Source organism: Oryzias latipes, chromosome 20 (genome assembly GCF_053564925.1).
Source record: "Oryzias latipes strain Hd-rR chromosome 20, Olatipes_Hd-rR_3.1".
Classification (NCBI taxonomy): Eukaryota; Metazoa; Chordata; class Actinopteri; order Beloniformes; family Adrianichthyidae; genus Oryzias; species Oryzias latipes.
The window spans coordinates 25,497,953-25,521,840 of record NC_136256.1 but is presented as its reverse complement, the minus strand read 5'-3'; the positions used below and the strand labels follow the sequence as shown (position 1 = coordinate 25,521,840).

The following is a 23,888-nucleotide window of genomic DNA, read 5'->3' as shown; positions in this document are numbered from 1 at the left end:
CGGGCATGCGTGTTTCATTTTGTTGAACCATGACTGAAGTGTCTAAGACCTGAAGTCAAGTCCATGCTGTTTGGCTGCTTAGAGGTGTGTTGAATATAAATGCCTTGTGCTTGGTGTTAGATAAAGAATTCAAACTATTCACTGAGTTCGAAAGTACGTACATGGCGGCCGCCAATTAAATCCATAAATTAGACGCGTCACTGAATAAGCCGCAGGGCTGTAAGCGCAGGAAAAAAGTAGCGGCTTGTAGTCCGGAAATTACGGTAATAAATGATGGACAACTAATGGTATTGCATTGAATTGTATATTGTTAATTTGCCTGTTTTCTTTGTTAAATATTAACCAAAAAGAAAAGTAAGGAGACCAAACTTTATTTATCAAACACTTGAGCAAATGATAAAAAACCAACTATTGGTTTAGTTACTTTATTTTAATTATTAACAATAAAAATGACTCAATTGAGAGCTTTCTAGCTTGTGAACATTCACATAAAGCTGAATGAATTAGTTATTATTATTAGTTTTTCTGTTTCAACATGTCAATGTTTTTTTCTTCAGACATTAAAAATGTATTTTGGTCTCTTCCGGTCCTTAACTGGGTTGTTTTTTGTGTGTCTTCTCAGGCTCTTGACCAGGACCGAACGTCTCTTCAGAAGGTGAAGAAGTCAGTGAAGGCGATCTACAACTCGGGTCTAGGTAAAGCTGGATGTTTCTGATGTTTCTCTTTATGCCCTTTAGTCAGTTTCTACAGTTCCTCCACCAAATGGGGGATTGTTTTTTGTGACATTGAGCTTGCCTTTTATGGGTCAGACGGTGTGCAGCACATGCACCCGGGCCGTTCCTGAAATCAGCACCCGAGTTCGTTTTGATGGTTGCTGTGACATGAATCCTCAGTAATTTCCATAACATATTTGTGAGAGCCGCCTCCTCCCTGCAGTTTGACAGTTTGGGATCTTTGCTCGGTCTCCACAGAAAAGTGGGTAAAACAGCTGGAAAGAATGTATCCGAAAAGTCAGTGGCTGGAAGAAAAAAAAAAGTTCATTTTGGGGTTGTGTCTTATTTAAATGTAATTTGTTTGTAATTTTTGGACAAATCCTATCAACTTGACTCAGGATGCCTGACAATATCGGCTGATTGTCAAAACTACATGTATTTTTTGTGTTGTTCAATATAAAAACAATGTCAATAAGTCTCACTGATATAATTATTCTGTGACAATGCATCCATAAAGAGTGTGAGCGCTTTAGTTTAGTTTTACTTGTGGTGCCCACATTGACTCACAGTTCTTGGAAAATGGTTTTATAAGGAGGAACCTCCACATTGCTACAGTGAAAAACAGGAGCAGTTAAAACATAAGCCTCCACACAGACATAACCCTAAAGCTCCAGCACCTCTCAAGATTATTTAAGTAATCTACATTTGTGGGGGTCACAGCAGTTACCAAACGCTAAAATGTAATCTGAATACGACTGATTGTTTGAATTAATGGACAATAAAACAATCATATCTTTAATAAACTAGATTGGAAGTGAACCAATTGTAGACTATCTGGATTTTGATTCTTTTGCTAAAAACTGATTTGGCAAAACCAAAGGTGGAAATTAGAATTGTCTGGATTCAATGTTATAGTTTTAATAAATAAAATTATAGATTTGAATATCGTCTTTGAAAATGTCTCATACTGGCATAAACCTACGCTGTGCATCCCCAAACATGTCATTTTATTTGTTTAATGGTTAATATGGACTGTCAATAATATTTAAAAAGGCTAAAAGAACTATAGCAACTTCCAATGCAAAGAAAAAAGTGCATTTAGTTCAAAAAGTCGTTATATTTAGTCCTTTGCACTAAATATTCCACACAAAAGTATTGTCACTTTTACCCGTTTTCTTGTCAGTAATCTTCAGCGTAACAAGAAAGTTGTACTTTCTACAGGAAAATACTTTTTTGTAGATTGTTTACTGTATTGTAGTTATTGAATTACTTATACTGGTAAGTACACTTACAGAAAGAAACGTTTGTTTTGCCGTCAATTATCTAAATCCTGAGATATTAGGCTTTAAAAATGAATCCTGTTTGTACTTGTATCTAAATATTTTAACCACTAAAAGGAGTTCGTATGTCACACGTTTACATTTATGATAATATGTATTAGAATGAGTATCAAACACACAATTTTATGATTTGGTATTTGGTATCAAAGTATAATTTCACAACCCGTTGTATTACTTAGAGCAGTGTTTTTCAACCTTTTCTGAGCCACGGCACACTTTAACCTTAAAAAAAATCCCGCGGCACACCAGCATCCAAAAATTAAAAAAAAGGAGAAACTCATAGTCTGTATTTATCTACAGCCCCTGCACAATCTCACATGCATTTTTGAGATAATTGTTACAGAAAAAGCTGGAAACTGCAGCTGTTTTTTTCTAAAAGATGCAATAAAAGTTAAGTTAGAAGATTTAAAAACAGTTTGTGTGTTCGTTAGTTTCAAGACGTTTAACAACAGATCTCCTTTTGCGCTGTCACTCTCACAACCCAATGCATCATGGGAAATGTAGTGCATAAAACGGCCGAAGATCGGTTTTCGGAGCTTCATTGTTTTGTTCACTTGTTCCACGGTCTGATACCGGATTCTGTGGAAAGCTGCACCGATAAAGACGAGCTTTAGCTGGTATTTCTGTTAGAACTGAGCGACTTTACGAGCTAAATCGGGACAAGGAAGTGAAGACTTTAAGCACTTCTGATTGGTCAGACCGATGACATGTGATTAACCCCCCCAACACGGGACTTTTCCAAAATACAGCCGAAGGTGCAGCTGAATCGCGGTACGTCATTCTTATCAAAATGTCTTTAATAAAATAAAATAAACGCAAAGAAAAGGTATTTTACGATTTTTTATATTCCTAACTCCTCAGTGTTTTATCAGGGCCTGTTTGGATGAACATAGAGCTAAAATCCTGGAGATGGGAAATGTTTTTAGATCAGTTAATGAGGGCAATTTCCCACGGCACACTTGGCCATCTCCCACGGCACACTAGTGTGCCGCGGCACACTGGTTGAAAAACACTGACTTAGAGCAGGCAGTTCAATATTTCCACCAGACCTATGGTCTCAAAAAAGCCCCGCCCACAGAGTAATTAATTAAAAAGTTGTTTTTTTTTTATTACAAATAATGTGATGTTATATTACAGCAAATTTTGGTCAAATACCAAATGTTTTTTTTTTTTAACAAGTCTGACTTTATAATCTGCCAAAACCAAAGGGAAAACTCCAGAAAACATCCATCTCACCCACAAGACACAATTTCTTCAAGTTGATTTCGATTTATCTTTGTTTTTATTATTATATATTTTTCTGTAAGAAACAAGAACGAGCATCTATAAACCAGTAGGAACCAATAGTTGGCCACTGGTTTTCTTATAGTTCATTAAAGCCTCGTTTGTGGTATTTTGAATTTATAATACAAAAATAAAGTTACATTTTTCTAACGTTACGTGTTGCTAGTGTTAACAGACATTTCCTGACAAATATTTGTGTTGGAGCAGAAGATCAGGGTGCCTTACACTCTGTTTTTTATTTAGCGCCATACAAATAAAAAAAATAATGTTTTTTTTGTGTGGAAAAGTTCTTCTTGGTTTTATGGTTTACTGCCAGAATAATGGGACATCTTGAACAACTGGAATGACTTGGAAGTTTTATTTAAAGCAGGTCATGAAGAGGAGACAATCCAAATGACATTGTTCTATAAAAGTAGACCCTGTGTAATCCTTTTTACAGAAAGCCAACAACTGAATTTAAAGATATACAGAGACTGTGAGTTATATTAGAAAATAGCTTAATATAATGAACTTGATGATGAAATGAAAAAAAACCCATAAAACTCCTTGAAAGGTCATTTCTGTACATCTGGTAATAATCTAAACACTGACACCTCCTCGTCTTTACTGACGAGCACATTTGATGTCTGGTTTGACTGAAAAGCCTGCATGGCGGGTTTTTCTTCAATTCACGTGACCAAAAATGTGGTAAAAAAAACAGCAGCTGTGGCTTCAGGTGTCTGGTATTGTCTTTCTCATGTTCCTACTCCCAGGGAGGAACTTTCCACTGCAGCTTCTCCTACGTCTGCCATATGTGGGTTTTTATGGATGTCACCGGAGCCGAGCCTTTGTTTTAGGTCTGCGGTTCTGTTAGAAAAGACGGAGGAGAATCCACTGGACAACTGCAAGCATCTCAACTCCATGGGGTTTTACTCATTTTTAAGATAAATATGTCTTTTTGCAACTGCAACATATAAATTACATTATGGCAGGAATCAATTTGAAAGATTAATTTAAGCTGTTTTCACATTTCTTAACTTGCATCATTTTTAGCACACATATTTATTTTTATCATTTTAGTGAGTATGTTTTAAAGCATTTAAAAATAGTAAAAATTATATTTACTAACCCACATTTTGGTCAAAAATACAGAAAATCAACATTTCTAGAATAAATATTTGACATTTTCTGCTTCCATTCTAAGGATTTCATGAGTTTGTATTTAGATTATGAGATAATTTAGGGGGAATTTTTTAATTTTTTTATATTTCAGGGCTTAAGACTAATAGAAAATGCAGAGAACGAGGCATAAAAGCTGGAGAAGCATTTTGGGACGCTATTTTAACAGGCGGGAGACGGACGACGTGGCTTTGGGCCACGATTGATCAAGGCTCCACGCCAGCCACAGCTGAAGAGCCTTCAAGTCTCGCCCCTCCCTGGTTCCTCCTCACTTTCTCGAGCTTGCTTTGTGTCGTCTTTGACTCCAGCAGCATGCCTTAATGGACCACAGAGTTCAGGGCAGATAAAGTCACTCAAGAGGTTGCTTTTCTTCTCTATTTTCACCACAGATCACGTCCAGAATGAAGAAAACTACGCCCAAGCTCTGGACAAATTTGGTAGCAACTTCATCAGCCGGGACAACCCCGACCTGGGCACGGCCTTCGTCAAGTTCTCCTCCCTCACCAAGGAGCTGTCGGCGCTGCTGAAGAACCTGGTGAGCCCAGCACTCCCAGCAAAATCAAAGAATAAAGCTGCAGCAGCATCTCACACACCCCCCCCCCCCCCCCCCCCACCCCCATTCCCATTTTCTCCTGTTTGCATAAGTAGTTTGGGATTTGGGTTTAAGACTGAGATTAGGATTACATTCAGTTTAGGGGTCGAGCATGGACCGTTTGTAATCAGCCGCCGTACCTGTGTGGAGTGTAGGTTTTTTTTTTTTTTTTAAAGCAGTCGTCAGAGTTGGTGGGTAAACCTGACTGCATGTACGGTTCACTCTGAGGCTTCTGTTCCCTTCTTCTGCATCTTGTGGGTTTCCTCTGTGTTTGAATGTCTCCGGTGATGGATGGTGGTTGGAAGAAGAGCCAGAGACTCTGATCGTTGATTAAGACCCCATGTTTGGCACTCTGTGTCCTTCCACCTGTCTGATTTCAGAGAATGAATGCATCTTTGACCCCGGTCTGCCAGTTGGAGCAGATCAGTGGGGGTTTTGGTGCATCGACAGTTGCAGCCCGAGGGTTGCTGGTGTGTGCAAGTACCACGAACGAGTATTGATGAGCGGCACGTGCCCTGGATGTCCTCTTTGTGCTTTCAGCTTAAGCATACTGATCGCACTAACAGGTCTGGCCCGCTTTCGCCGTTTACTTTCTCTTTGAGAATAGAGAGGTTAGAGAAAGCAAGAAGAGACGGTGGCAGCGTCCAAGATGGACCGATAGAGCTCGGCGGCAGTCAGCCAGTCAGAGATTGATCCCGATGTTGGCGGTATGCAAGATGGGCACTTAAGAAGCACATTAGTGGCTGTTAAAAGCGTTGTTTACTTCCTCGACTGCTGCTGTGCGTCCATGTGGACTTGGCCAACAACAACAGGGGCTTAAACGCTTAGCGCTGCTGCAAATGACCCCACTGATCCTGACGGTTAGAGCTGCTGAGCAAAGCTGGGGCAATCAGAGCTGCAGGACATGCTCTACTAATTCCTCTGTTGGCTTTGCAAGATTTTGTGTTTGACTTCTTCTGTCAACATAAAAAAAAAAAAATATCGATGCATCAAATCCACGATGCTTTTTTTTTTTTTTTGAGCAAAATATATTGTTTTCAGTTAATTTTTTACGTAAATGTCTTTATTTTGACTTATACATGTGTTCAGTTTATTACTAGTATGTGAAATTTGATTTCTTACCACCAAAAAAAATTGGTTTTGAATGGAAATAAAAAAGAAAAGATGTTTAATGGGGATAGACTAGATAACTCGAATAAAGCAGAAAAAGACGATCATCACTGCTTTAATTATACATTTAGTATAAAGGTTAACAGTTACCTTGTTGTTTTTTAGCCGCTAGCTAACGTAAAAGAGACTCCAGACATGAGGTTGTTTGGTTTCAACAGCAGGCTCTTTGAATTCTGAGCTTATTTGGTGTTTTTAGCAAAACAAAACTAGCTCAAAAACACCGCCAACAGCAGGAAAAAGCCAGTACAGTAACGCCTCAATTGTTTATACCAAACAGCACCAGATCGCTGCTCAAAGAAAGACGACCTTTTGATTAAAAGGTTCATTTTTCCATTCAAAGAATCCATTTAGTTTGGTTCCTTTCACAGATATACGTGATTTGAACAGAATAAAACGTAGAATCACTTCATAACCAGAGGAATTCTTACATCAGATGTTGTTTGTGTTATTTTTTCTTTTTTGTGTGTTTGATGCAAGCCTTTTTTGTAACTATGCTAGCTGGTGTATCCCTTGTGCTATCCTAGACACTTTAACGTTGGGAGTTGGGTCATCTAGACCCACTAGACAGTGCCTTGAACCTTTTTTCTTCAATGATTTGTGAACCTCATTGGTGTCCATGGATTACATGAAATCTTTCCACCTTTAACCACCTTTGTTATGGTAGAGAGAACACGCCAATGTAAGGGGGGGGTCATCTAAGATAGGACAAGGGGTATACAGGCATAAAATGGGCAAACTAGTACAGGTGTCCTACACAAAACATTGAGGACCGCCTATGGAGAGAAAATGTTTCTGGAGGTTTTCTGCACGGGGCACGCCGCAGGCAAAAGGTTATAGTGAACACTTGCACTACACGTAATGAAGTAGGTAAGACGCAGGCGTGCCGTTGAGGTTTCTTTCATTTTTTCAACCTCCCCAAAATTCTGTGCACAGCGCAAGGAGCTCATAATCACGCGGTAACTGCAGGCAGCCTGGCTGATAGAAATGAGGAAATTAGATAATTGTGTGGACGTCCAATAGGCGTCCTACAGACACGTGTCAGGTGCACACCCATGCATACAGCCTTTAATGTGCAGTAAGGGTCCAGTTCGTGCACCTTACTAATGGCTAAAGTGCGGCATCACCCGTAGGTCATTAGTGCGTGCAGCTTACATTATCATTTTAAATACTTTACGATACATGTAGCACACGTGCAACAACGTCCCTTTAGGTCAAAAGAAACTGGAAGACGTTTAAGGTGTGACGGTTCCTTTGTACGACCCTCCACAGGACCGGACAACCCAAAAACCCGCAGCACCCGTACGCTAAAGCTTTAAAGTTTTGTCTGTTTGGCGGCACGGAGTTAAAAGAAAAACACCATGAGGGGGTGGATCTTGTTCCCCTCTTCAGTTGGCGAAGAGCTTGCACCCTTGGCACGCCGCCCATCATCTTTTCACACGTTTGCCTTCACCTCCCTTCACAGACACTTAGCTCCTCTGCTGCGTTGCGGGTTTAAGGTCCTTCAAGTTGAGTCTTTTTTTCGGGTTGGCAGAAGTGGAGATGCTTCAGCTCCATCTGATGCATTTCAGATGGAAAGAGCTCAGTTAAATCTTCATTTGGTTTCATTTTGTGTGGTTCCTGCACGCCACACAAAGGGGAAGCGGTGCATTCAATGGCAGGCATTGTCAGATGTTGGTTTACTATCATTAAGCGCTACATTAAGCATTGCTGACCTTTGTTTGGTGGGATTGTCCGTCTTCAGAGCTATTGTTGTTTTGTATTTTCACTTCCTTTTCTGAATGGTTTTTTTTCTCCGCACTCGCGGTAGGTGTAAAACCACTGAACTGTTTTATAAAGTGAGGAACTTTAACCCTCAAGCTCTGAGGAGCAGCTCTGACAAATGTATACATCTTCAGCTTCCTGTTAGATTCTCACCGACTTGATCTTTTCCTGAAAATGACATATTTCTTGTGTTTCCTGGTCTCCTTCAGCTTCAGAGTCTCAGCCACAATGTGATCTTCACCCTGGACTCGCTCCTGAAGGGGGACTTGAAAGGCGTGAAGGGGGTAAGATTCCTCGCCGTGGTGTTCCTGTCCGTCTCTTCTCTGTCTGCGATGAAAGGAGCTGCTCCTTTGAAACTGTAAATCTGGTCGGCGTAAACACTGCCTTTGTGTTGCGCTTGAGGCGACTGGCATGGAACTGGGTCGTGAACCCTTAATGTTGGAGGTTCAAGAAGGGGCGTGGTGTCCAGGCAGCTGCGGGACCTCGAGCAGAGGCTAACTTCATGAGTACCACTGTCCCCACAGTGACCTTTTTTTCTGTTGTTGTTGATTGCTGAGTCTCATCCCTCTGTGTCTCACAGGACATAAAGAAGCCCTTTGACAAAGCATGGAAAGACTACGAGGCCAAGTTGTAAGTGGATGATTGCACACTGCATCTGCCGTCCTGTTATACAGAACTGAATTGCAATTGTCTGAGCCCCTTTGGTGCATGCGAGGCGTTCACTGCTCACAATACAAATGCACTTTAGCAGAGAAAGCCACAGAGCTGACGTTTCTTCTCCTCGCGTGGCAGCACAAAGATCGAAAAGGAGAAGCGGGAGCACGCCAAGCAGCACGGGATGATCCGGACCGAAATCACCGGGGCCGAGATCGCCGAGGAGATGGAAAAGGAACGGCGCCTGTTTCAACTCCAGATGTGTGAGGTCAGACAGGTTATGTTTGCAAACATATTCACGTTAATCAGACACACACGTATTTATCATTAGATATTTTTGTCTGCAGAGTCAGTGTCTCATTCAAAACACCTCTTAGCTCTATAGAGGGTGAAGAGTTAGGGATTTAAGGACAGTAAATCAGTTAGTCTGAGACGCGCCCCTCTGTGGAAGACCTAAACAGCTGATGACACGACAATTAAAAAACAGTTTTATCAATTTATATTTAAACTGTATCTGCTGATCACAATGCAACTCATTGGAGTCCAACACTTGTAATCAGATTTTTGTATCAGATCATTTGAACTGGGTCTGCTTTGAACTTTTATTATGTTTTTAATTCTTGCTTTAGCGCTTTAGGCCTCCTTGAATGGTGGTAGAAAGTTCTTTATAAATGGATGAATGAAATCAAAACTCTGGAGAGCCCGATAGCAATTTTCTGGGCTTTTAAAGTTAATTTTTTTTTTCATTTTGGCTAGCATCAATATACAAAAAACAACAAACACAGTGGCCACATTTAACCCTGTGGGCTCTCCAGGGTTAAGGTTGATAAGAAAAAACGGGACAGAAACAGAAATTTATGTTTGATGTTAAAGAACAACAAAAAAAAACGTTGGTTTTTGCAGTAATCTAGTTGAATTGCAGACAGAATTAAAGACCCAATATGATTAAAAATTGTGTTTTCAACTTGTTCTTGTGGTGTTTTTCTAATGATGGAGCAAACATATAAAGAAATTTAAGTTTAAAATTGTATTCCTGAGTATTTCTTTATTCAAAACGTGAATCAGGAGCACATCAAAAAATGAATTTCTGCTGAACTTCTGCTGTTCTTCAAAAACGATGTCCTAGATAACCACGCAGGTTGCATGATTTTGGCTAAAAGCAGCATTGACCACTGGGAACGCTTTTAAAATACATCAAAAGGTGGGCCTTTAAGATATTTTTTATCCAAAAAAAAAAGCGCTTCTATTGAACGAATGGACAGACGGTATACATCGCAATTCATATTTTCAAATCTGCCTTCTTTGCAACTTTGCATGTTATTTTATGTTTATTTTTTACAGCACATTGTGTTTCGCATTCTGATTGGCTGTAGACCGTTGATCGTCAATTTCCTCAGAATGTGCTGCGTTTGCACACATCTTCGATCAGATCTTTGTTTTCTTTTTACAACACTGGACTTATTTTTCTTTGAAGGTTTGAACTTCGACGGTTGAAACAAGATAGGGATGTGCGAAAACATTCAAAAGTGTATAAAGTGTGCAGTGAGGGGTTTTGCAACCTTAAAACATCTATAATTATTGTAAAAAAATGAAGCTGACTACTTGGAAGTTTTATTTTTAGAACGTAACTGCCATGTTCCGCATGGATGGAGCCACAAAACCGCATTGTTGGTTTTCTGATCAACTTCAAAGCTTATTTCTATTATGAAATCTGTCCATCTGCATCTCGTTTTTTAAGATTTAGACATTTTTTATTTGAAAAAAAGTCTGAATAATTAATAGCAAAAGTAATTTATTTCAATATAGTTTAACAAAATGTTCCATTTAGTTTGTTTTTATTAACATATTGATCATATTTTGAAAATGCAATGAGAAAAGTTTACCATAAACCATTGTCAAAGTACTTTATCCAAACGTCTTGTGATGTTTGTTTCTAAAGAAAAGGGAGTAAAACAAAGCAAACTTTGCGTTCCCCTGAGAGTCAGTACAAACTGTTGGAGATTTCTCCACTCTGCCAAATCCGTTGGTGGTGGGTGGCGCCGCCTACGCCTCGTTCGCTGTTTTATCCTGGCTTCTTTTTTTTTCAAATTACATAATGTTCCAACGGTCACTGCGTTGCTTTTAGTCGTATGAATTATTCACTGCCTCCGTTTACACCCCGCTGGTCTGAGGCTCCCTGCTTTCGCTGATGCATTTTCTTCCCCACATTTTAACTCTCATCTCTGCAAACTGTGAAGGATGGGAGGATGCAAACGATGGGAACGCTGCTGCATCCGTGTTTGTTTCTTTGCTTTCTTTTAGTCAGGTGTATACTGTTCACCCTCCCAATTCAGCGTCTCACAGACGCATTGCCTTCAGAACTTGTTGTAAAAGATCTTAATTCAGTATAAATCAGTGACTAAAGTATCTCGGGTCGTGTGATCTATTGGTTGAGACTGTATCTGAGAACTGGACTGAGTGACCCCTCCCCCTACTGGCGTTCCAAACAGGAAGTATCCGCTGGTTCCAAGAAGCCAAAATCCCATACATTTCTATTGATAAATAAACAGCTATTACCTATAACCATTCTTGCTTTTCTATGTTTTTTTTTTAAACACGTTCTTGATAATCCTCACATTTTTCATATTTTTATTCAAGTTTTTAACTGACCAATCAGATGCCTCAATAAAAGTAGGCGTTCTCAAGTCGAACAATCCAAACGTTTGATTGACAGATTTGGTGTCGCCCGGTTTCTAGTGGTATGGGGGTGGAGTTCCAACAAGCTCACTCCTAATTGGCCAGATTAGTTGCCGTAGAAACGTTGACCCAGATTGACTCGGACCAATCGCTGGACTGGCTCCAACGTGGCGGCCTACGTGTCACGGAAAATTGGTGACTGATTTGACCGTTGTCAAGTTGGACCATTTTAGATTCAAAGCAACAAACCGCTGGAGTAAACAGTGACTTTAAATCCTCTACTAGGATACAGACTTGTTGATAGGCTTTTATTGTGATCTAATGTCTTATCCAGTGTCTCATTATGTTTTTGTTTTAACCTGTCTAAGTTCTAAAGAAATTACCATTATTGTTATATTCTGGCTTATTTACACACAGCTATTACTGTCTAGATTGGTGTTCATGAATGTGCATTAAATGGATCAACAAAACGAAAAACAGAATAAAATAGTCTGTTTTTGGAACCAGCCCCTAGTGGTTACTTCGTGAAGTGTGTGCTTTATAGTGAAGTGTGCTTCACTCCAGAAATGAGTTTCTTAAATGCATAATTATTGATATCAGAAGCATTTTTTCATGAAATTGGTCTGGTTTTTGTGGCATTTAAGAGAAGCAGCTTTTTGGAGCCAATCATTGTTTAGATACAAAACTTATGACTGAAATTTGAATTTTCAGCAGCTTTTTTAAAACTCTATTAACCAACAGAAGCACTTTTTTAATAAGTCTGATAATTGTCATGTTTTCCATGAATCCTTAGCTTCTTGCATTGTAGCTGATGATGAGCTCTTATTTTGGTGTTTGCACTTTTTTATTTTTTTACACATCTAGAAGTTTTTGGTTCTGTCAACTGAACTGGTGTTTGTGCACATCCTACTCATTCCTCACTGACTGAACTCTTCTCCATGTTCTTCTCCATCTATTTGTGGAGAACTGCGTCTCCTCCTGCTTTGTTTTCACATTTCAAACATTGTCATATGCTTGAACCTTCTCCACAAACATTTTTTGTCCAGCATTATCTCACCGTATCTTCCAGTCAGTAATTACATTTCCTGGTTTTAGCAGCTCGCCTTCAGTAGCTGCCTGATGCCAAAAAAAAAAAAAAAGATGGAGTTGTAGCTCCCACGTCAAATTAGCGCTGGCTTCCACTTTTGTGTTGCCGCATTGGCTGGTCCAGGAGCAGAAGACACCTTTGTGGCTTTAGTTTTTTCTTTCCGTCTCTGCTGAAATACTCAATTTAAAAGAACGCATCAGGAGTAAGAAGTTTCTCAAACTGAAAACACAACCGAACACAAATAAGCTGTTTAAAGTCCCAATTCGATCATCTTTTAATGGTCTTTTAAAGGGCCTACATCATGCAAAATCAGCTTTTTGAGCTTTTAAGTGTATTATAATATTAATTCATGGTGGTTTTATCTCCACTTATTTATTTCTGAGCATTCCTCTAAAACCCTGTGCTCCCAGCAGCAGCCCCTCCCACTCTATGAATAGAACAGCCCCTTCCAGGAGGAGTCGCCACTGCCAGCCCCGCCCCCAGGCTAACACCCCCCCCCCCACACACACACACAGTTTTTTACTTTTCTTTTATATGCCCAATATGAGCGTCCATCGTTGGAAAAGTTCGGACCTTGTTTGTTTTCGTGGGTGAAACGCAGACGCACTGCTGAGGCCGACTCTGGGATGACGTCATGAAATGGGCGAAAGGTGGAGCCTCAGAGATCGAGCCGTCGTACTTCCTGGTAGGGAAATTAGCTGCAACATAACTAATATTTCGTTAAAAATTGGTTCTTTAGTGTGCCAAAGGTAATATATTATAATATATAGTGATATAGTTTATTCTCAAAGACGAACACAGCCCCTTTAATGAAAGGAGTACTCAGAAGTACAATGTGGACATATTCATCATAGAAGAACATGTTTAGAACACCTTTTTCATTGGAGTGGGTCTTACAGTAAAACTGTGGTTAATGCAGGAGCTTGAAGCAGCAATTACATTCATACCTAAACTGGTGTCAAACTAATAGTCATGACAAGGACTTTATGGACCATCAGCATCTAAACATGAAGGTTTTTATGAATAACAGGCCCATAAGGATTGATGTTTCAGTGAAGGAATCACACAAAGCTATTTTTACTGTGTTTGAACACATATCCCATCTTTGTTTAACTAATTATTTTAATCCAGTCAGGAAGGATTAGTTATATTTAGGTATTCTAACACAGAATCAGAATAATCACAATTATTAAATCACGAGTCATTAACGTCGGGAAAGGCTGCAGTTGTGTGTTCTGATGTCAGTGGTACAATCTGTTCATCCCACTTAACCTCGTTTCTCTCTGTGGCGTGCACTCCGCCGCTCTCGCACTCTCGCCATGTTACTCAACCGGCAGATTACTGGATGCTCTCACTCTCTCACTCTTTTCATCCCGCTCTGCCAGTTGGAGGAGTGTGGAAAGGCAGGGCCTCAGCGGGTCGCATTATTTTCAGCAGCAGCAGCGGGAAAATGCTCATTCACACTAAAAAGGGGGCCATAGCGGGCGCATGCAGCGCCGCCGTCCAAAAACACAGAACCCACACGGGCCCCCAGACAAAATGTGGATAATCTCTCTTCCGACAACGTCTGCGAGGGAGACAAAGAAGGGCGCACATGCGTGAAAACACACATACATGCACTCATGTGTATGCTAACTCGCATGCATCCACGCGCAGAACGAGGAGTGCACTTCTGGGATAAACGGCTTCAAAGACGAGATGAAATTTGACTGCAGAGCCGAAAGTGGTCTTTAGCTGTGACTCTTTGTAGCCGTGTGTGGATTAGCTTGCTGTGGGATTACTTTAAGATTATCCTGAATCCATTTGTTCAACGGAAGCTCTGTCTGAAGATATTTGTTTTGAATGATCAGACATCCAAAACGCACCCTAAAAAAACTCACTCCGATCATCTTTTGATCTATTTTCAAAGCACTACCAGTAGTCTTTTCATTACAATTTTGCTGCTTTTATCCAAAGTTATAAAAAACCTGTCTTTTTCTAAGACATAGCTTCTGCAGAGTGGTGGTAGTTCATTAGAAGTTTGCCTCTGTGGGTGGGACTGTTGGCATCAAGCAACCCCGCCCCCCTTCCCCCTGCTGTAGCTGAGAGTTTGGAGCATTTTTCTTTACCTCACAAATAACAATTTTGCATCAAAAACCAAACCGCATGTTGCACCAGTTGACCAAATCGTGGAGAAAGTGAAGGATTTAGTGTTTATTTATTGTTTTGATACATCACACCCGGCTTAGTATGAGCCAATCGGATAAGAGAAAGGAAGTCAATTCAGTCGCCATTTTCTAAGAAGTGGAGGTTGCAAGCCCATGTTTCTATGGTAACCATTCTCCGTAATCAGGAGTGTTGGACGTCCACACCCTTACCACTTAAAAGCAGGCTACATGAAATCTGTCAAATGTTTTGAAAGTTCGACGTGGAGGGCCAGTATGCACCACATGCTTTTATTGAGGCACCTGATTGGTCAGTTTATAACCAATGAGGACTGTCAAGAACACGTTGAAATAAACAGCATCAGCGCAGGAACGGTTCTTCTAACCAATAGAATGACAGAAAAACAAGTGTTCATGTCTCAATAGAAGTCTACGGGATTTTGTGGAGACAGTGGGTACTTCCTGTTTGGAACGCCAGGGGGGAGGGGTCAGTTCTCAGATGCAGTCAATGCAGCAAACTGAAAGGTTTTTCCTAACTGTTACCTGTGTACTAGCAAAAAAAGAAGAGGTTTTGTTGTTGTTTGTATTGAAAAAATCATAAAGAAATACTCAGAAATTGATATTTGACATCCATCATCAGAAAAATGTCACACGGATATGTTAAAACTTCTCTCCTGCAGTGTTGAAACTTCTCATGAATGATACGTTCACTCACATGTCATCGTCAGGAAAGCAAATGTTGGCTTTCTGTGAAAAAGTAGAAGCTTTTTCTTGAGTGGGTGACGCTGCTGGTTGGTTTCCCTTCATTAAACCCCCAGCAGTCCTGAACAGCAGCTTAATGGCTGCACTCTTCTCCTTTTGCAGTACCTGATCAAAGTAAATGAGATCAAGACCAAGAAAGGAGTGGACCTCCTGCAGAACCTGATTAAGTATTACCACGCACAGTGCAAGTAAGTACCGCCATAATCCCCCTAACCCAAATGTGCGGCACGTTTCTTTCTCTCATTCTACACTTCCCAGCATGCAATAGCAACACTTTGTTTCCCCGGATCTCTCGTAAATGTGCACGGGGCAGTGCACAGATGGGTTCTGACCGCTCTGGGCTTGGTGGGTAACGGCAGAACTACGGCCCGTGACAGAATGACGGGTTTTCTCCCAGCGTTGCTATGTCCTGTCATAACACTGTAGCAAAACACTGCGGTGCCCCGCTAATCTGTTCAACCTGGGAGCGCCGGACAGCGAGGCTGTAGCGTGAATGGATAAGAAGCATTAGAGAGCTGAGGAGCAAGCAGGACCTCCTGCCGCTTGAGGAGACGACGAAACAGTTTATGTGCAGTTTGATCCTGGGCGTTTTTTATGACAAAACCTCATCTTTTCCTCTCTTCATCTTAAAATGATTAAGTTCACTTTGTTTTTGTCTGAATTCCCTCACTACAACCCCTAAAAGACTACAGTGCACGACCGAGGGCATTCGCCGTTTTGTTGGGGTGTCCGAATGTACTATTCCAAAATCCAGTGCCTTGGAAAATTTCATATAAGTCTCTGCAAAAAACGAATATACATCAATGCTCACTAGATTGGCAAATATAGACCGCAATGCGTTGTGTTTGATAAAATGATTTGATGTATTTTTTATCAATCACCCAAGTTTTCATCATCAGAACACAAAGAATTCATAACCTAATGATTGCTCATACTTATTCCGTTTTTCACTTCAACAAATGGGTGACGGCATATTTGCTGTTTAGGAAAAAAATTGGTGTGACGTTAAAATCCAGGGTACTACAGATAAACAAGCACTATATAGTCTTTTGGGTTAGAAAGGAGTGATGAAATTCGGACATAACCTGTGTTCTGATGATGAAAAGTCGGAAAGTTTTTGAATACAATGCATTGTGGTCTATATTCACCAACCTAGTGAGCCTTGATGGACACTAGTTTTTTGTAGAGACTTCTGGGAAATTTTTCAGAGCCCTAGATTTTGGAATTGTAGAATTGTACACCCCGATAAAATGACGAACGCCCTTTCTAAGTGGTGAGGGAATTTGGCGACGACCTTTTTTGGGTTTAAAGACCTCCAAGGTGGCGTCTGTCTGTCGCACTGTAATGTTTGCAGCTAAAGTGTCAGTTTAAGTTTTTTTTAGAAATAAAAACCGATGGTGTCAGATGTCGAAACGTGACAAATAAATAAATAAAAACACTTCCATGGTGTGCTTAGACCATCTGCAACATCAGCACTTCAATCCCTAATGCAGGGATAGAGTGGGATGCAGGAAACATGGAGATGTTTGTGTCGAGAAAGAGGAGAGCGTGGAGCAGGAGGAGGAGGAGAGAGTGGGAGGTCATTAGTGGCGATGAGCGGCTGCAGTTTCATGGAGGTGTGTGCCGCTGACAGATCTGTAATGGATCACAGGATGTGCTGAACACCCCTGCATATCTGCTGAGGGCTCGGACAGACGCCGTTTCGGTGCCAGGAGGCGCCGGAACCTGCAGAGCTGTCCGTTAAACTGAAACCGCTGGCCGACATTCAGAAAGGCCGCGTGGCGCTGAAGCAGTGCGTCCCAAACGACAGACCGCTGGGCTCTGTTAATAATGGCTCTCTTTCTGTTTCACAGTTTCTTCCAGGATGGCTTGAAGACAGCAGATAAGCTGAAGCAGTACATTGAGAAGCTGGCAGCTGATCTCTACAATGTAAATATTCCCTTCTGTACACATTTAGTCAATGTTTTTTGGTTTGAATTTCACGTTTTATTTTTTAAAAACAGTCTGTTATTTCTACTTTTTCATTGTTTAAAAAAAATGCATTAAGTTCTCTGCTTTTTCTGGAGTTTTTCTCATGTTTTGGATAGTTTTTGGGCCTCAAGTGCACAATGAAATCCATATTTCTTGCTCTTTTGGTACTTTGAGCCACAAAGAATGAACAGCTGTGCGTCACTTTTCCATGTGAGTGAAAGTAAATTAGTTTTCTAAAACCAAGCAAAAGGATTTCTACTTGAACAAGCAGTAAAGAGACTGGTGAGCTGTAACTGCTGTTCAGGGCAAACCTTTAGGAAGCACAGCCGGCTTTATCTAAAGTTCCATGAAAACAATCTTAGTGGGATTTTCAAAACTTGACTAATCTGCTCCAACATGAACTAAAATCTGCTGGAAATGAAAAAAAAGGGAGAACCCTGAAAAAATGAGCAAGACAAAAGATCTCCACTCTGCTTTCTTTCAAAAATTGCAATCTGATCCAACTTAGCCACTCACCAGGTTTCATTGGTCAATTAGATGTGATGAAAATTAGTCAGATACCTGCGTGAACATCTGTCTTTACTTTATTTTGATTGTCAAACATTGAGGAAGTTGCATAACTGCAGCTGGTGGAGGTGGAGGAGCGAGAAGGAAGCATGGAGCTGAAAATCTGTCCTTGGGTTTGTGTTTTAATCCATCTTCCAGAAGGATCCGTGATCCCTAACCTGACAAACTTTTCCCTTTCATGGATCAGCGGGTTAAAAAAAACAAACACATTTCAAAAGCATTGTTTGGTTTGCAGCTCAGACAAAATGCAGAAGTGATGTGGGAAAACAAAGGGCACCAGATGCTCCAGTTTGCTTTGGAACCCCCTCCAGAAGCATCGACCTGCAGTTGTGGAGGAAGCCTGCGGTACACCAGCTCCAGGCCGTTGACATTTACAGACATCTGTTAATTCAAAGGAACCGCTCGGTTCTCCTTCGGTTCTGCAGTTTGACCGGGAATGTGCAAAAAGTCTGTTCCTTTTTCCCCCAATCTGGTGCGGATTTGCTGCCATGGAGGTTCCGTTGACCCAGTTTGAGCCGAGCTTTAGCTGTTTGACAGATGGACTCCAGAGATATCTGGTGTCCATCCTTTTTCACGATGAACTCAGTGAAACAAACCCAATTATGCCCCCACCACCACCATGTTTGGTGTTTGTCTTGAGCTGTTGGTCCTGTTTTTGTCCATCGATGGAGGTGGATGTAATACTTGGAGGCTGTCACCTTTAGTTCACTGATCAGTAACTTTGAGATCATTTAGAGTTAAATAGGATTGATTTTTAGGAAGAGGCCTAAAGGAAACATTATTGTACTCCAAGAGGTATCCTAAAATGAGGAAAAGAACGCTAATCTTAAGAAGATAATCGCTAAAAAGTAGTACAATTATGTATCCTCGCAGTAAGTTTTTTTACTTAACGAGAAATCATTTAATAAGATATCACAATCTAGAAATAAGGAGTTCCACACAAGCCTTACAAAAGGGAAAATAAGCTAAAAAAGCTGACTGTTAGATAAAATTACTTGAAGCTGAATGGTTTATAGCCCAATATTAGGAACTTTTTAATAGTTCCAAGCTTTGTATTTTTGAGTTTTTATGTAATTCATTTAAGTCCATATTGATTACAGTCGTAATAAACTATTTTAGAACAAAATCTTTACAAAGTGGTAATACGATCTTAATCCTAATAGCTCCTCATAAATTCTAAAACGAGCACTCATTCTTAGAACAAACATATGATAAAACTTATGAATGTTTGATGAACTTCACAATAACACCCTTAACCAAAAACTACTGCTATTTGACTTTCTTTGAGTCTTAAAATCAGGTTTTTCTATTTTCAAGAGTATGAAGCAAAAGCATTTTGACTCAATTTAATCACGATTTCCTTATCTATGAATCCTCGCTTTTAATGTGACAAAAACTTCTTCATCACAAAGAAGTTAAAAGAACTTCAAACCTGCTAAAATATCTTGAATGTCCTTGTTATAAGTTCAAAAATCTAGTAAAATTTGTCTTGGTAGCATTTCTTCAAAAAGGTTGTGAAAGGAGGACAAAATTAAATCTTGACGTGAGCTATAGACACTCATGTTAAGGTATTCTGCTCACAAATATTATGGCTTAAAATAAGCATTTTGTTTCTCTAAAGTTTTAATATTTATATGCCCAAAGTATATCTTGCTTTAAATGCTAAAAGAATCGAACTCCTCTTTTTTCTTCAAACAATAGTCATAGAGTTACACATTTGAAGATTTATTTGTCCTAAATTATTTGTATTTAACTACTAACCATAAAACCAAACTTCTATTTTAAGAACATGTGAGGTAAAACAGTAACTTGTTTCAGTACAGATATGGCTTAAAAAAATATGTTTTTAAGACGGAATTGTCTCATAGAGTCTTTAGATTTTACTGAAAAGTTGCTAGTAAGTTAGTTTTGTCTCATATCAATAGGATATTTAAACTAGATAAAAAATACTTGGCGAGGGTTTGCAGCGCACCATAGTGGGAATTTGTGCTTAATGGCATAGTTTCATCATCAAACCTTTTATAATATTTGTGTTAAAGCACCAATAAAGAAGGACACTTTTGTTTTTGGTTAGAAAAGCTGCAGAAAACTGCATATAGGGGCTTATTTTGGTGGAGTGTTATATAATGTACATATCAAAAAACATGAATGTTTCTCTGCTCCTCACAGATCAAACAAACTCAGGATGAGGAGAAGAAGCAGCTGACCGCCCTGCGAGACTTGATCAAGTCCTCCCTCCAGCTGGACCAGAAGGAGGTACGCTGATCCAAGTCCGTTAGATTCAAACACAAAGTCAGAGCCCACCTGAAGCAACGGCATCGCCTGCAAAACGGATCTGTTGTCACTGCACCGTTCCTTGCACTCCGGCCTCCCAGCTGCAGCTTGTTTCCTGCAGCAGCAGCAGAGCTGCGGCATGCTGGGAGCCAGAGTGTGGGTAGGCTTAGCTGCTGACCGCTCACTGCCCCCAACCACACACCTCCAAAACTCATCGGTCACACACTCCACCGCATGCAAGGATGCACCCGTAGATACCGCTTTTAGACACTTAAACACAGTCAGGTAGCACTCGTCACTCGCCTGGGTCAGATGTTTCACACCTTTTCCCCTTATCTCCCCCTTCTGCCTTCCTTCTGCTTGTCTGGAATCAAGTCTAGAAGAGTAAGTGCTGGTGCATGTTGAGCATGCAGTTGTTGACTGTAGAGTTCTTTGTGGGGGTGCTGCAGAGCATTCCCCCTAGGTTATTTTCTTGTAAAGGCCCCCGGTGTGTGTGCATAGTGCGTTTTCTGTGTTTGTGCCTGTTGCATGTGTTTGCAAAAGTAGCTTCTTCGACCAGAACCTGTCCCTAAAGAACGCGTGCGTCTGTGCAGGACTCGCAGAGTAAGCAGGGGGGCTACAGCATGCACCAGCTGCAGGGAAACAAGGAGTTTGGCTGCGAGAAGAAAGGCTACCTGATGAAGAAGAGTGACGGGTGAGCCGCCGCCGAACGCTGCAGGACGGGTCGCATTGAAGTTTAAACGGCAAAACATAACGAACCCCTTCTTCCTCAGGCTGAGGAAGGTGTGGCAGAGGAGGCAGTGCTCTGTGAAGGGGGGCATCCTCACCATCTCCCACGCCACGGTGAGCGCACCACACGACCACATGTCCGCACTCACCCCGAAGAGCCAATCAAAGGGTGAACATCACCCGGAGAGTTTGTGTGTCAGGTTTTTTTTTTTCCAATCTGGAAGCCTGGCTGAGCAGAATTGACATAGATGGGTTGTCATGGCAACAGCTCCCCCTCCCTGCCAGCACCCCTCCCCTTGCAGCCCGCTGACTCATCTCACACGGCGTGCGAGCCTTCGTCTTCAGCATCACACGGTTTGTCCGCTCAGTGCATCTGCCCTGCAGTGCGGCGCTGCGCTCAAAATCCCCGTCACCGAGCGCGCCGCCGCCGCCGAATCCCATCCTCCCACACAGCTTCAACGCAAAGAGAGCAACCGGACGGACAAGGGTTTAGCTCCAGCGGCAAATCCAATTTGGCGACCTAATAACCAGGAAAGGTTCAGATCGAACGAGGATTTTTTGGAAGGATTTATGCAAATCACATTTTCTGCCACTTTGTTAAACACAGATGAAAGAGATCGGATGAAGTTATCCGACGTGCTTCCGTGAAATAATTATCCCTCCATTATCTGTAATTAGATCACAGATAATTGACTCCTGATTATAAGAGAGACATTGTCAGAGAAATACCCCACAGCGTTGCCAGGAAGACCCCTCTAACACTAGAAATGAAGGAAAAAAACGTCATTTTATTCACATTAGTAAATGCAGTTGACAATTAATATACATCAAACTTCATGATAATTATGTAAAAAAATCATAATATATAAAAAATATTCTTCAGTGCTTTTTTCTTTCAACATGAGGCTAAATTAAGTTACGTATAATTAGGTATATAATTACGTATTAGCAACATGCATGGGGTTTAAACTGGGTTAAGAATAGGGATTAAAACCCGCTAAATCAAATTTGGCTTCTGGAGTTTTCTTTTTGTTTCTATTTTCTTATTTTGGCTGCTGATGAACAAACAACACAAATTCTCAATCTAACATTAAAAACCCAGCATCCTGCTACTAAAGGCTGGATTCATCTGTAATAGTTTAAGTGACCTTTTGTTCTTATCTGTTGCACCTCAAAAGTAGAATGAAGTCGACAGCTGATTTTTTTCAGCGTCCACTTTAACAGTCATGGATTTAGGGAAAATCTTGTTTTAATGGTTTCTACATGAAATCTTGTACCCAGGTTAAACCGTCTCCATATATTTTACAGAGGGTGAAGATCAACTTTACCCTCAAAAAGTAAAGAAAAGTGGAGGTTTTAAAAAAACCGGACCCCCCCTCTTCAGCCTCTGACAGTCCGTGAAATTATTGTCTGACCTTAAGCTTTGAGCTTAAAACAAGCAAATTAACAGAAAGTTAAAGTATTTGTTTGTATTCTTCAATCATCTGTAAGTTGTTTTCTTGGATGACTTGGTAAAATGTTTGTTCTCCCTTTACATGAGCGTTTAGGGTTGATTTTGCTGAAAGAGCTTTTTTTTTTTAGCCAGCTGGAACACAGCAGGGAGGTCCAGCTCTGCGTTTTTTTACGCTCCACATTTGCTCTTTTATTGGGCTATGTGTTCATTTTAAAACAAATGTTTGTTTTACAACCATTTTGTGGGCTTTTGCTTTAGAGTTCCAGGGAAAACTTGGGGAATGAATGGGATCACTTTTTCCTGCCGTGTTTGGTACCGGCTGAACTTCAGGTGACTTTAGCTGGCGTGGCGCCTTGCCAGCAGGCCAGCCCGGACTCCGGGGCTCGTCTCGGCGCGTTAGCCTTTCATTATTGCGTGCCTCTGCCTGGATGCAGGGCTCAGTGAGCATGTGCCAACTGGATCCATCATTACAGACCAAAGCATAGTCCATTTGCTTAATGGGGGGGCCGGGAGATCCGCTTAGTATCTAAGTGGTGGTTTAGTTGCTTAGTTTGCTGAAGTATCCTTCAATAGTTTTCTGTAAGCGAACGTTCTCAGGTTGTGTTTGTTATTGGAATGGATCCTCTTCTAACTCTCCTGACAGAAACGTCTGGATTTTATCCGTCAAAATAGGTTGTTTTATCTTAGATGCCCTGAACAGATTTCCTATGGTGGCTGTTTGAAGTTTGAAGTTTGTTTTTTTTTTTGGTATGTCAGCAAGCCGCCACTTGATCTAAAATCTCATGAAGTCACTGGAAAAAATGCCCAAAGACGACAAACAAAGCTTTTGAATTTTTAAGGAATTTACGATTTGATATGAGAAAAAAAAAAGACGGCACAGATTCTTGACTGTGACCTCCAACACAGATGTGATGGTCGAGATAGATCAGAAATAAATAAAAGTGTGTTTTGGAGACGGATGCCTTTTTGCAGCTGTAGAGAACAGAGACTCTTCAGCGGGGTCACGGCGGGCATCCATGTGAAGCGCGTAGAGGACGTGTTGCCATCACTTCCTGTCTTTTACATGATGTGTTTGCACCTCTGCTGCTTTACAGCAGCTGCAGCCACAGCTCAGGAGGTAATGATGTTACGGCACCTGACCTGCTGTCAGACAGACTGCGAAACTCCAACGAGGCTGAAACCATTCCCTACTCTCTTCATGTACATTTGTTCTGTGGGGTTCACACACAGATAAACACGACAACAATCCTGTAGGGTCTTCCTCACTCTATAGCATGCTGTGTCATTATTTATGAGCCAAAGATTTATGCTCCAAGACCAACCACCACGTAACTGTTTACACTAGCAAAAGACAAGAACCCTTTTCATGATGCTAGCCATCCAACCATTCGTCCATCCATTTATCTGTTCTTCCATCCATCCATCCATCCATCCATCCATCCATCCATCCATCCATCCATCCATCCATCCATCCATCCATCCATCCATCCATCCATCCATCCATCCATCCATCCAGCCATCCATCCATCCATCCATCCATCCATCCATCCATC

General features: G+C 40.9%; 1 protein-coding gene across 6 annotated transcripts in view; it reads left to right on the top strand.

Moving 5' to 3' along the window:
- asap1b (ArfGAP with SH3 domain, ankyrin repeat and PH domain 1b) overlaps positions 1-23,888 on the top strand; it is a 74,454-nt gene that overhangs the window by 27,827 nt on the left and 22,739 nt on the right. For 3 of the 6 annotated variants that reach the window (XM_023950202.2, XM_023950199.2, XM_023950201.2), the window contains exons 2-12: positions 623-695; positions 4,885-5,030; positions 8,228-8,302; positions 8,599-8,648; positions 8,811-8,940; positions 15,444-15,529; positions 17,195-17,270; positions 20,049-20,135; positions 20,529-20,537; positions 20,747-20,847; positions 20,927-20,996. In XM_023950202.2, coding sequence (XP_023805970.1) covers positions 623-695; positions 4,885-5,030; positions 8,228-8,302; positions 8,599-8,648; positions 8,811-8,940; positions 15,444-15,529; positions 17,195-17,270; positions 20,049-20,135; positions 20,529-20,537; positions 20,747-20,847; positions 20,927-20,996 — 903 coding nt within the window. The remainder of the gene's footprint in view (positions 1-622; positions 696-4,884; positions 5,031-8,227; positions 8,303-8,598; positions 8,649-8,810; positions 8,941-15,443; positions 15,530-17,194; positions 17,271-20,048; positions 20,136-20,528; positions 20,538-20,746; positions 20,848-20,926; positions 20,997-23,888) is intronic. The other 3 variants (XM_023950203.2, XM_023950200.2, XM_078938417.1) reach the window with 1 other exon arrangement.